Source organism: Mesoplodon mirus, assembly GCF_964341445.2.
Source record: "Mesoplodon mirus genome assembly, chromosome: 3".
NCBI lineage: Eukaryota > Metazoa > Chordata > Mammalia > Artiodactyla > Ziphiidae > Mesoplodon > Mesoplodon mirus.
The window spans coordinates 79347866-79360133 of record NC_138978.1 but is presented as its reverse complement, the minus strand read 5'-3'; the positions used below and the strand labels follow the sequence as shown (position 1 = coordinate 79360133).

At 35.3% G+C, this 12268-nt stretch overlaps 1 protein-coding gene across 3 annotated transcripts in view; it reads left to right on the top strand.

Moving 5' to 3' along the window:
• The window catches only part of COL24A1 (collagen type XXIV alpha 1 chain), a 389096-nt gene that overhangs the window by 99733 nt on the left and 277095 nt on the right, over positions 1-12268 (top strand). For all 3 annotated transcript variants that reach the window (XM_082612777.1, XM_082612779.1, XM_082612778.1), the window contains exons 13-14: positions 2630-2683; positions 4733-4777. In XM_082612777.1, the coding sequence (XP_082468903.1) occupies positions 2630-2683; positions 4733-4777 (99 nt within the window). The remainder of the gene's footprint in view (positions 1-2629; positions 2684-4732; positions 4778-12268) is intronic.

Sequence of the window (12268 nt, the reverse complement as noted above, 5' to 3'; positions counted from 1 at the left end):
TATTTTTTACAATGAAGATAAATGATTGCAAATACTTAGGTTTATTTTATTAAAGGAATTCAGAGCTTTACCTGCAGTAAAAAAAAACAACTGCATATAGTTGCCAAAATTGAAATAACAACTGAATAACATTGTACAAGCAGTGACATATTTAACAATATAAAACATTGGCATGATTTTCTTCAAAAGAAAATATATGTCCAATATGTAAACAAATATAATGATGCTTTTTATGGCATTAACTGTACTATATTTCATGAAACAAGAAAATGTAGGAATTATTTCAAATATTGATGACACAATGGTCAACATGTAAGATGGGTTAAAACAAAAAGATATCTCTATCTAGAACAGAGAGTTAAAAATGAACTGCTTAATGCATAGTAAAGTGAGAGGAGAAATAATACATAAAAAATTTTAAAGTAGGTGTATTCTCAGTTCAACTAAATTGTTTCGGGGGCAAAGTGAAGTTGAACAGCTAATATTTATTATATGTATTATTGAACTACCAAAAGAATAGGAAGTTGAAATCAGTAAGTACTTATTTCATTGTTTTTATGCTGGTTGTAGAAAATACAGGCTTTGTGATAAGTGGAGAACTAATCACAGTTCTCTCCCTTTTCCTAGCAGGGAGAAATCACTAGTTCTGTGGGATGCTGAACTGGAGAGCAGCTCCTCCCACTGGATGAGGGTGGGGGGCCAGTCGGTCCCAAAGAGCACATTCTCTAGGCAATCCTGAGTGAGTCCCCAAAGATGTTTTCAGCAACCCACTCCTTGTTCAGACCAATTGTTTCCTTGTTTTTTGAGAAAAACTTTATTAAGATGTAATGTACATACCATAAAACTCACCCCTTTAAAGTGTACAATTCAGTGGTTATTAGTATATTCATAGACTTTTACAGCCATTGCACTAATTTTAGAACATTTTCATCACCTCAGAAAGAAACCCATTATTGTAAGCAGTCACTCTCCGATTCTTCACCACATCACCAGGCCTCGACAACCACTAATCTACTTTCTATCTCCATAGATTTGCCTATTTTGAACATTTCACATTAATGGAATCATGCAGTATGTCCCCCATTCTTTATTATTTCACTGGGGTTTCTGGAAAACCTACTTATGATCCATCTAAAACATCAATCATCTCTTATGTTTCAGATTTATTACAGTATTTTTCTTCTACTTTTTCCATTACTTGTGTATCACAAATACTTTCAAATACCCATAATAATTCATACTGAATGGAATGATGTATTGCAGATTTGTGAGCTTATGGTCAACAGGATTTGACTTCCAAGGACAATGAGAGCAAAATGCCTGCCTGAATTTCAACTGACTTTGAAGGGGGTATGGCTGCAATATGTTTGACTATACAGATGGTTTTTGCATTTTCCTCTGATTACAAAATAAGAGAAACCACTCCTAGTACGAGTTAACTATGTCTTAGAAACATCATATCTTTTTTTCCATTGTTAAACCATCTTTTCAACTTAGCCCATTCGTGTTTATACTAGTGAACGAGTGATTTTTGGCAATCTGTTGAACACATAATATTTAATACTGGCTTGCCTAAGTAAAAGATTATAAGAATCTAATAATGTACTTTATTTTGTTAGCCTTATAAGTTTTTAAAACTGAGTGTTGTCAAAGTGTTCATAATAAGTATTATAAAGAATTTTGTAAAGTAGCCTTTTAAAAAGGGAGCTTTGAAGTTGATAAACTCAATGGTAAATCTCTCGAGAAAAAACTTTGAGTATATAAAGCAAGAGTAACTGAGTAATTGAGTTATTTTACAATAGAATTTATAATGAGGAAGTGTGTTAATTTACTGTCCTTCACAGTTTTACTGTAGAATTCTCAATAGACCTTTGGAAAGCTTATATTTCAATCGCACTGCATTTTGTATTTGCAATATTTATGTGCATTTTCCCTTTTCTTAAATGATGTTTTTACATGTTGTATTGTATCTTGGAATGATGAGTTAAAGTATTTAATATAGCATAGTAGAACGAGCACTGACTCTGCAATCAGACTTCCTGCATTCAAAGCTCAGTCCCACCCAACACTAGTGGGTGCGAGTGACTTAACCTCTCTGTGCTTTAACTTCCTCAACTATGAAGTGAGGATATTAGTACTCATTGATTTGACCTACTGTGAAGATGAAATGAAGTAGTGTATATATAATGATGTTATAAAGCCTTTAGCCAAGGTAAGTATGCTAAGCACATGCTAAATATTAATAGTCATTTCATTCTCTGTGGTGTGTGTATAGGAACAGCATAAAATAGTGCACAAAACTAATGGATTGGTCAGCTGGAAATCTTGGTTCTGTTTCCTCTCATTCAGTGATTCTTTACGTAATGGATAACAAATTTCTATTTTCTCCAGCTTAGCTTTCTGTATATATTGAGTGGCATGTAAAATAATTTTATAAACTATAGAAATAGTGTACTTAAAATCAATTAAGTGTTATGTAAAACAAATACACATTTTTGTTGCACTATAATTTATATGTTAGGAAATAAATATTTCCTATTACTAAGTTCCTTATCAGAAAACACAGTAAAAATGAATTTTTTATCTATTTTGGCTTTAATAGCATTTCTTTCTTTTTTGGGGGGGCCAGGGTTTTCCAGGTGACTTGGGAGACAGAGGCCCTGCAGGTCCTGATGGCAGTCCTGTGAGTAAATTGTGATGGTCCACCCCTTGCAGTCTAACATCACTCAAGACTTCATAGAAACTGAACTTGCCATTCTCATTACCACATTCCTGACAAGCACTCTTGGCCAGAGAGTTTTGATACCACTGAGCACATTCCACTTTGTGGTTTTACAGCATGGGAAATAAGACAAAAGTGTTATAAATTCTGTCTTGAGAGATAATCATTAAAATTAATTATTTTGACCATGTTAAACATGACTGATTATTTAAAATATTAGAAGTATGCAATCACGATACTGACTTGTATATTTGTGGGGAGGAGCATGGGGAAAAAAGCCTTTCATGTACATCAAGGTACTAACAAGCCTCATGTAAAAATTGTGCATTTGGTGATGGCTCTTTTGGACTCAAATCTGTCATTGATCTACCTTACTTTTCAGTATTTTATAGAGAAGTCTTTTGGGGGGATTGTTTAGATATCTATGTTCAGATTAGGGAGTTAAAATTCTCAAATTAGTTTAATTATATTATCAAAGGATGATGATGGAATGCTGTTTTTTGACACTAGGCAGAAATGTCTTTACTTTTTGCCCTCAAAAAATGGCTATCCCCCAGTATATGTTATGTACACATTCTTTTCATAAGATTTTTAAGGTGAATTAGAATCAACTACTAAATCCTTGGATCATAAATTAGGAATAGTTCGTTTATTTAGACTATATAAATTATTAGCATTTATGCTTAAAATAAAGTGTTTGAAAATAATTTCCTTTTTTATTTTTTTCTAAATTATAACTGTATTAGCTTATTCAGTGAATCTAGCAAACGTTTTATTTGTTATAAGGCTTGGAAAATAAAATAAGAGTAGAACTGATTTCCAAACAAATTGTTAAAAAGTTGAATCATGTCTTAAGTAGAAAGTTTACCATCTTATTCTTGCCCATGATTCTGGGGAGCTTCCCATTTCAGGCATAATAAAGTTAAGCATTATTTACATTTTTTCTTTAATACCATTTATGTCCTTGCATACCTAGTGTGAAGCCATCTTATTTAATGTTTTGTCAGTTAAATATACATGAAGTTTGTTAGGGTTGGACTCCTAACAGTATTTAAAAATTTTATCTTTGAAGTCTGCTGCTTATATTTAAAATATAATACTTCTGGAAGAGCATTTGGAGTCTTCTTTAGAATGCAAGAATAAATTGGATATTTTCAGTTTATTGGTTTATTATTCTCTATATTTTATACTGTACCTTTGTTTCAAAACAGAATTTGAAATGCAAAAATAAAGGGAGGGTGTATTTTTATACTTTGTACCCTGTAAATGATGTAACTCTGACATGGAATAGATTAGGCATTATCACAAAGACCGTAATGATGAATTTAAGACTGTCACAAAGACCCATCATGAATCAACTGGAAAAATTAATATAGATAATTTTAAATCTCATACAAATAATTGAACAAGGTTGGTAATTTCTTATATTTGTATAGTGCTTTAAGAAAATTTTCAAATGCTCATATATATATATATATTAGAGTTTTATTATTAACTGTAATAATATATATATTACAGTTTTAATTCTTTACAAAATGAAAAATATTACTGTTTCAGTTTCATAAATGAGAAATTTAGAGAATTTAAATAATGTACTTCAAAAGAGCTAATAGTGTTTTAAATCATCTGAAAATGTTCTTCTCACCTGACATGCTGACCACTTTTCATACTACATATAGGCTAATTATGTTTATAATGCTGATTATTAATGGGCTTTACTTCCTTTAATAGATACATAGGAGAGACAGAGAAATCTATATCCTAGGCTAGGTGGTAGTCCTAGTATCTAAAAGCATGAAGCCATGCTTTCTTATATTAAAGAATATAAGCTGCCACCAGAGGTTTGCAATTCTTAGGAGGATGCATAAGAGTAGGGAAGTTGCAGAAGTTAGCTAAAAGAAGGTAAATTTTGATACATTTTTTCCTATAAATTTTTGTCTTCATCTTTAGAAAATACCCTTAGTAGTTTGGAATCATATTTAACCAATTTTGCACATTTCTCTTACTTAGGGACTTGTAGGTAGCATCGGTCCTCTGGGATTTCCTGGGCTTAGAGTGAGTATCAGATATCATCCTTCTTATCAAATATTTTTGTGTGTATTTATATTTGTTAGATGTGTTTTTAAAACTTTACAAAAATGAAAAGTTTTAGTGTCATTGTTGAATATCAACCTTGCTCACATGTATTTCTCCACCAGATTTGCAAATTAGACCAGTAGTATGAATTTAAAATTTAATTATACTTTAAGATACACTGAAGTAACAAATGCCTACAGGTTGATGTGTATGTGTATTTGTCTTAAAGATACTTAATCAAGACTCAGTTTCTCCAGAAGTGTAAGACATGGAATAACCACTTCTTTCCTTTGAGACAGTCTTTCATACCATCTGGTCTAGAGCGGCAGATAGGTCTAAACAAAAGCACATGATAACAGTAGGCTTTATGAAATAAAATTGAATAAATGGTTAGGAAAACCATCCTGGACAAAAGGTCGGAGCTGGACTTCACCAGTGCCATTAAACATTTTAATACCTAACTTATTTATTGTACTTAAAAAAGTGACTATATTATTTGTTCACTTAATCAGTTTTTATACAGTGAATTCAACTCTTGAGTTTCACTGAAGTTTCTGATGTCAGCAAAGTACAGTTTAAATGCAATTCTATGGAGGCCAAAACAATGTAGTCCAGATATGTAGCTCTCTGATAAATCTTTGATTATTCATTGGAGTGAACAGACTGTTACTTTTGATACATCTTCATAAATATATTTCTCTCATCCAAGCTTCTGGTTCATGACAGGAAATAAATTACAGATATTTTAGATAAATTAAGAGCCATATGCTTTAACATTGAGCTAGCTAAAGATAAGATTGACATACTTTTATGACATGTAAGGAGCCTAATGAAAATAGAATCTTTAAACTATTTCTATTCATCTAAAATAGGGCATGACCATTGGCAGAGGTAGGGTTTTCTTTAAAAATCAATTTAGGGCTTCCCTGGTGGTGCAGTGGTTAAGAACCCGCCTGCCAATGCAGGGGACACGGGTTTGAGCCCTGGTCCAGGAAGATTCCACATGCCACGGAGCAACTAAGCCCATGCGCCACAACTACTGAGCCTGCGCTCTAGAGCCCACAAGCCACAACTACTGATCCCGCATGCCACAACTACAGAAGCCCACGCACCTAGAGCCTGTGCTCCACAACAAGAGAAGCCACCATAATGAGAAGCCCACGCACCGCAACGAAGAGTAGCCCCCGCTCACCACAATGAAGAGTAGCCCCCGCTCACCGCAACTAGGGAAAGCCCACGCACAGCAACAAAGACCCAATGCAGCCAAAAATAAATAATAAATAAATTAATTAATTTTTAAAAATCGATTTAGAGCTTGCTCTATTATGTGAAGTAGGTAATTAAGACTCTAGAGTTTTGTGCCATAAATTATAGCTATGGTATTTTTAGCTTGAACTTGAACACAGGTCTTCTGACTCCAAAGTTAATGTTGTTTCCCCACCTTAACTGCCCCAAGTCAGAAGGTGGCAGCTTGGCCAAAGGAATAAGTCAGGAGTTCAGTTATTGGAACAATGGTAAAAAATCAGCATAACACGTTTTAACTTGCCCATTTGAGATGGCAACAGTATAGAATTAAGAGTTAAGGAACCTGAGTAAGTCTAGGACATTTAAAGTTTTCTCTTTCATAATAATATTAGTGTAGTAATTATAATAAAATCAGCAATAACAGCTCACTTTCATATAGTATTTTCTATGTGCTAGTCATATGGGTTAGGTCATTTAATTCTCAGAACAACCTAAGACCACTTAGCTTATAAACGTTGAGCCCGGATTTGAAGCCAGATGACGTACATCCAGAGTCCAAAATTCTCTCTATTGTGCTATACCACCTCCTTAAAACTTACAATACCTTAAAATATATACTATCTCTCTTAAGAGATTTCTTTAGACATCATGAGAAGCTCTATGTGAAGGTGGAACCCAAAGAACAAACTTTTTTTTTCTGTGAACTTAGAATAGGGCTAAACCTGTAAGTGGTGGTCACTGGTCCTATCAGTGGGGAGAGACAGGAAGTAGGGGAAGGGAATTGGACTCCAAAGATACTCTCTGTGCATTCTTGATTTAACCTATTAGCATTAAATCGGTTAGCTCTAAAGTTCTGTTATTATGCTTAAGATCAAGACCAAAATTCTTAACATGGTGGTTCTTATCTGCATCTTGAGAACATACTCTGTGCACTAGCAAAGCTGTTTGTTCTCAGATGTCATGCAGCCTCCCTACTACATGGCCTTTGCACTTGTTTGTCTACCTGAAATACTTTACCTTTACTTTTCTGCCTAATATTTAACTCTTACTCATCTTTCAGTGACAGGACTTAAAACGGTGCCTGACACATAATAATCCTCAGTAAAAATGGGCTTTCTGTCCTTTCCCTTTCTCCACTCACTCTTTGGTAGGTGCGCAGAGATTCTACAGAAATGAAAATGGCTAATGACACTAACAGTCATTTTTGTAGTCATCATCTCTTCTGCAGTGATATAGATGGTACTTTATACTTTTCAAAGTACTTTCACATATGTATCTCATTTGTAAAGTAGGTAGAGCAGATATTATTACTTCCTCTATTCTACATTTATTAAAAATTTTAATCAAAATAATGTGAGCACCTACTGTGTATCAAATGCTGAATTAGATGCTAGACCTAAAATTACAAACAAATTAAGATTCCTGTTTTTGGCAGCTTTATAATCTAATGGCAATATCATACAATATGATTACTGCTATAATGGACTAAATTAAAGCCACTGAGAATGGAGCAATTTGTGTTATAGCAGAGAGTCAGAATAGGCTTCACAAAGGAGATGTCTTTTAAGCTGTTCTGAAGATTATATATGAGTGGTGGTGGACTGGAAAAGGGAAAAGGGCTCTTAGGCAGAAGAATGCTGTATACAAATGCACAGAAGAGGGGGAAACTGGAATGTTTGGGAAATGAAACGAGGAGTAACAGGATGGCAGCCTAGGAAGTATGGGGTGATGGGAGCAGAATGGAAGGAGGTGAGGTTTTGTAGACAATTGAGAAAGATTATGTGAACTTTTGTGTTTCCTAGTAAACAGTTTATCTGTTTGCCCAGAACTACAGCCCCTGCTTTATCTCTCAGGTGTTCCCTTCCAGCAGGTATAGTTTCTGACGAGATGATACTGCTTTCTTTAAATTGTTTTTTTCCATGGGGTTGATTCTTATTGTCATTTGGTTTCTTAATTAGTGACAGTGATTATTGCCTGTGAGTGGATGGGAATGGTTGAAAAGCCCAATATGGAATTCAGTCTTTTCCACTATGTGTTCACTCATGAACTGTGATTGGCCAGTGACTGCTGTTTTGCACAAAGAACCTCTCCTTGGGTCTCTCTGTTTCTCTGACTGACTTTGACTCAAAAGTTCTCTGTTAGTTGTCACTGTGTGGGAGGTTTTTTTGCCTCTGTTGCTATATCCCTGACACCCTCAGCTAAACTCTTATGCATGAAATTATTCCTTCTGTCTATTCCATCTTCTTATGGAAGAGAAGTGTGGTAGGTAGGTAGTGCTGAATGACTTTCAGTTTATCTTTGTGGAACTGAAAACAGCTATTAACTGATGATGGATCACTTTCAGAGGGCTATAGTTTTTTAGGAGTAGGATTTTCCAAGCAACTTGTGACATGCCACACATAATGTCTTATGTTGCTTGGAAGTTTCTATACCCATACCATTTTACTTTCTAATTCTTCATTTTTCTAAGTCTTTTATAATGAATAATTTTTTATTTAATAGATCTTTCCTGGAGTATAATTGCTTCACAGTACTGTGTTAGTTCTGTTGCACAACAAAGTGAATCAGCCATATGCATACTTATATCCTCATATCCCCTCCCTCTTGAGTCTCCCTCCCACCCTCCCTATCCCACCCCTCTAGGTGGTCACAAAGCACCGAGCTGATCTCCCTGTGCAATGCTGCTGCTTCCCACTAGCTAACTATTTCACTTTTGGGAGTGTGTATATGTTGATGCTACACTCACTTAGCCCCAGCTTCTCCCTCCCGCTCCATGTCCTCAAGTCCATTCTCTATCTCTACATCTTTATTCCTGCCCTGCCACTATTTTCATGAGTACCATTTTTTAATTTTTAGATTCCATATATATGCATTAGCATACGGTATTTGTTTTTCTCTTTCTGACTTACTTCACTCTGTATGACAGACTCTAGGTCCATCTACCTCACTACAAGTAACTCAATTTTGTTTCTTTTTATGGCTGAATGATATTCCATTGTATATATGTACCACATCTTTATCCATTCATCTGTTGATAGACATTTAGGTTGATTCCATGTCCTGGCTATTGTAAATAGTGCTGCAATGAACATTGTGGTACATGTCTCTTTTTGACTTATGGTTTTCTCAGGGTATATGCCCAGTAGTGGGATTGCTGGATCATATGATAGTTCTATTTTCTGTTTTCTTGGGTTTTTTGTTTTTATTTTTTAACATCTTTATTAGAGTATAATTGCTTTACAATGCTGTGTCAGTTTCTGCTTTATAACAAAGTGCATCAGTTATACATATACATATGTCCCCATATCTCTTCCTTCTTGCATCTCCCTCCCTCCTACCCTCCCTATCCTACCACTCTAGGTGTCCACAAAGCACCGAGCTGATCTCCCTATGCTATGCAGCTGCTTCCCACTAGCTATCTATTTTATGTTTGGTAGTGTATATATGTCCATGCCACTCTCTCACCTTGTCCCAGCTTACCCTTCCCCCTCCCCATATCATCAAGTCCATTCTCTAGTAGGTCTGCATCTTTATTCCCGTCTTGCCCCTAGGCTCTTGTGACCATTTTCTTTTTTTCTTTTTAGATTCCACATATATGTGTTAGCATACGGTATTTGTTTTTCTCTTTCTGACTTACTTCACTCTGTATGAGAGACTCTAGGTCCATCCACCTCACTACAAATAACTCAGTTTTGTTCCTTTTTATGGCTGAGTAATATTCCATTGTATATATGTGCCACATCTTCTTTATCCATTCATCTGTTGATGGACACTTAAGTTGCTTCCATGTCCTGGCTATTATAAATAGAGCTGCAATGAACATTTTGGTACATGACTCCTTTTTTTTTTTTTTTTTTTTTTTTTTTTTTGCGGTACGCGGGTCTCTCACTGCTGTGGCCTCTCCCGCTGCGGAGCATAGGCTCCGGACACACAGGCCCAGCAGCCATGGCTCACAGACCCAGCTGCTCCATGGCATGTGGGATCCTCCTGGACCAGGGCACGAACCCGTGTCCCCTGCATCGGCAGGTGGACTCTCAACCACTGCGCCACCAGGGAAACCCCATGACTCTTTTTGAATTATGGTTTTCTCAGGGTATATGCCCAGTAGTGGGATTGCTGGGTCATATGGTATTTCTATTTTTTGTTTTTTAAGGAACCTCCATACTGTTCTCCATAGTGGTTGTATCAATTTACATTCCCACCAACAGTGCAGGAGGGTTCCCTTTTCACCACATCCTCTCTAGCATTTACTGTTTCTAGATTTTTTAATAATGGCCATTCTGACCTGTATGAGGTGATACTTCATTGTAGTTTTTATTTGCATTTTTCTAATAATTAGGGATGCTGAGCATCTTTTCATGTGCCTCTCAGCCATCTGTATGTCTTCTTTGGTGAAATGTCTACGTAGGTCTTCTGCCCTTTTTTTACTTGGATTGTTTGTTTTTTTGATATTGAGCTCCATGAGCTGTTTGTATATTTTGCAGATTAATCCTTTGTCCGTTGTTTCATTTGAAAATATTTTCTCCCATTCTGAGGGTTGTCTTTTTCATCTTGTTTATGGTTTCCTTTGCTGTGCAAAAGCTTTTAAGTTTCATTAGGTCCCATTTGTTTATTTTTGTTTTTATTTCCATTAGTCTAGGAGGTGGGTCAAAAAAGATCTTGCTGTGTGGTTTATGTCAAAGAGTGTTTTCCTATGTTTTCCTCTAAGAGTTTTATAGTGTCTGGTCTTACATTTAGGTCTTTAATCCATTTGGAGTTTATTTTTGTGTATGGTCTTAGGGAGTGTTCTAATTTCATTCTTTTACATGTCCAGTTTTCCACTAATTCCACTGTCCAGCACCACTAATTGAAGTGGCTGTCTTTTCTCTATTGTATATTCTTCCCTCCTTTATCAAAAATAAGGTGACCATATGTGCGTGGATTTATCTCTGGGCTTTCTGTCCTGTAACATTGATCTATATTTCTGATTTTGTGCCAGTACCATACTGTCTTGATTACTGTAGCTTTTTAGTATAGTTTGCAGTTGGGTAGCCTGATTCTTCCAGCTCTGTTTTTCTTTCTCAAGATTGTTTTGGCTATTTGGGATCTTTTGTGTTTTCATAAGAATTGTAAAATTTTTTATTCTAGTTCTGTGAAGAATGCCACTGGTAGTTTGATAGGGATTGCATTGAATCTGTAGATTGCTTTGGGTGGAATAGTCATTTTCACAATATTGATTCTTCCAGTCTAAGAATGTGGTATATTTCTCCACCTGTTTATGTCATCTTTGATTTCTTTCATCAGTGTTTTATAGTTTTCTGAGTACAAGTCTTTCACCTCCTTAGGTAGGTTTATTCCTAGGTATTTTATTCTTTTTGTTGTGATGGTAAATGGGATTGTTTCCTTAATTTCTCTTTCTGATTTTTTTGTTGTTCGTGTATAAGAATGCCAGAGATTTCTGTGCATTAATTTTATGTCCTGCAACCTTACCAAATTCGTTGATTAGTTCTAGTAGTTTTCTGGTGGCATCTTTAGGATTTTCTCTGTATAGTATCATGTCATTTGCAAACAGTGACAGTTTTGCTTCTTCTTTTCCAATTTGTATTCCTTTTATTTCTTTTTCTTCTCTGATTGCCATGGCTATGGCTTCCAAAACTATGTTGAATAAGAGTGGTGAGAGTGGACATCCTTGTCTTGTTCCTTAACCTTAGTGGAAATAGTTTCAGTTTTTCACCATTGAGTATGATGCTTGCTGTGGGTTTGTCATATATGGCCTTTATTATGTTGAGGTAGGTTCCCTCTATGTGCATTTTCTGGAGAGTTTTTATCATAAATGGGTGTTGAATTTTGTCAGAAGCTTTTTATGCATCTATTGAGATAATCATATTGTTTTTATCCTTCAATTTCTTAATATGGTGTATCACATTGTTTGATTTGCGTATACTGAAGAATCCTTGCATCCCTGGGATAAATCCCACTTGATCATGGTATATGATCCTTTTAATATGTTGTAGTATTCGATTTGCTAGTATTTTGTTGAGGATTTTTGCATCTATGTTCATCAGTCATATTGGTCTATAATTTTCCTTTTTTGTGATACCTTTTTCTGGTTTTGGTATCAGAAAATACCAAATATTGGTCATGGTGGCTTCATAGAATGAACTTGGGAGTGTTTCTCCCTCTGCAATTTTTTTGGAAAAGGCTGAGAAGGATTGGTGTTAGCTCTTCTCTAAATGTTTGATAGAA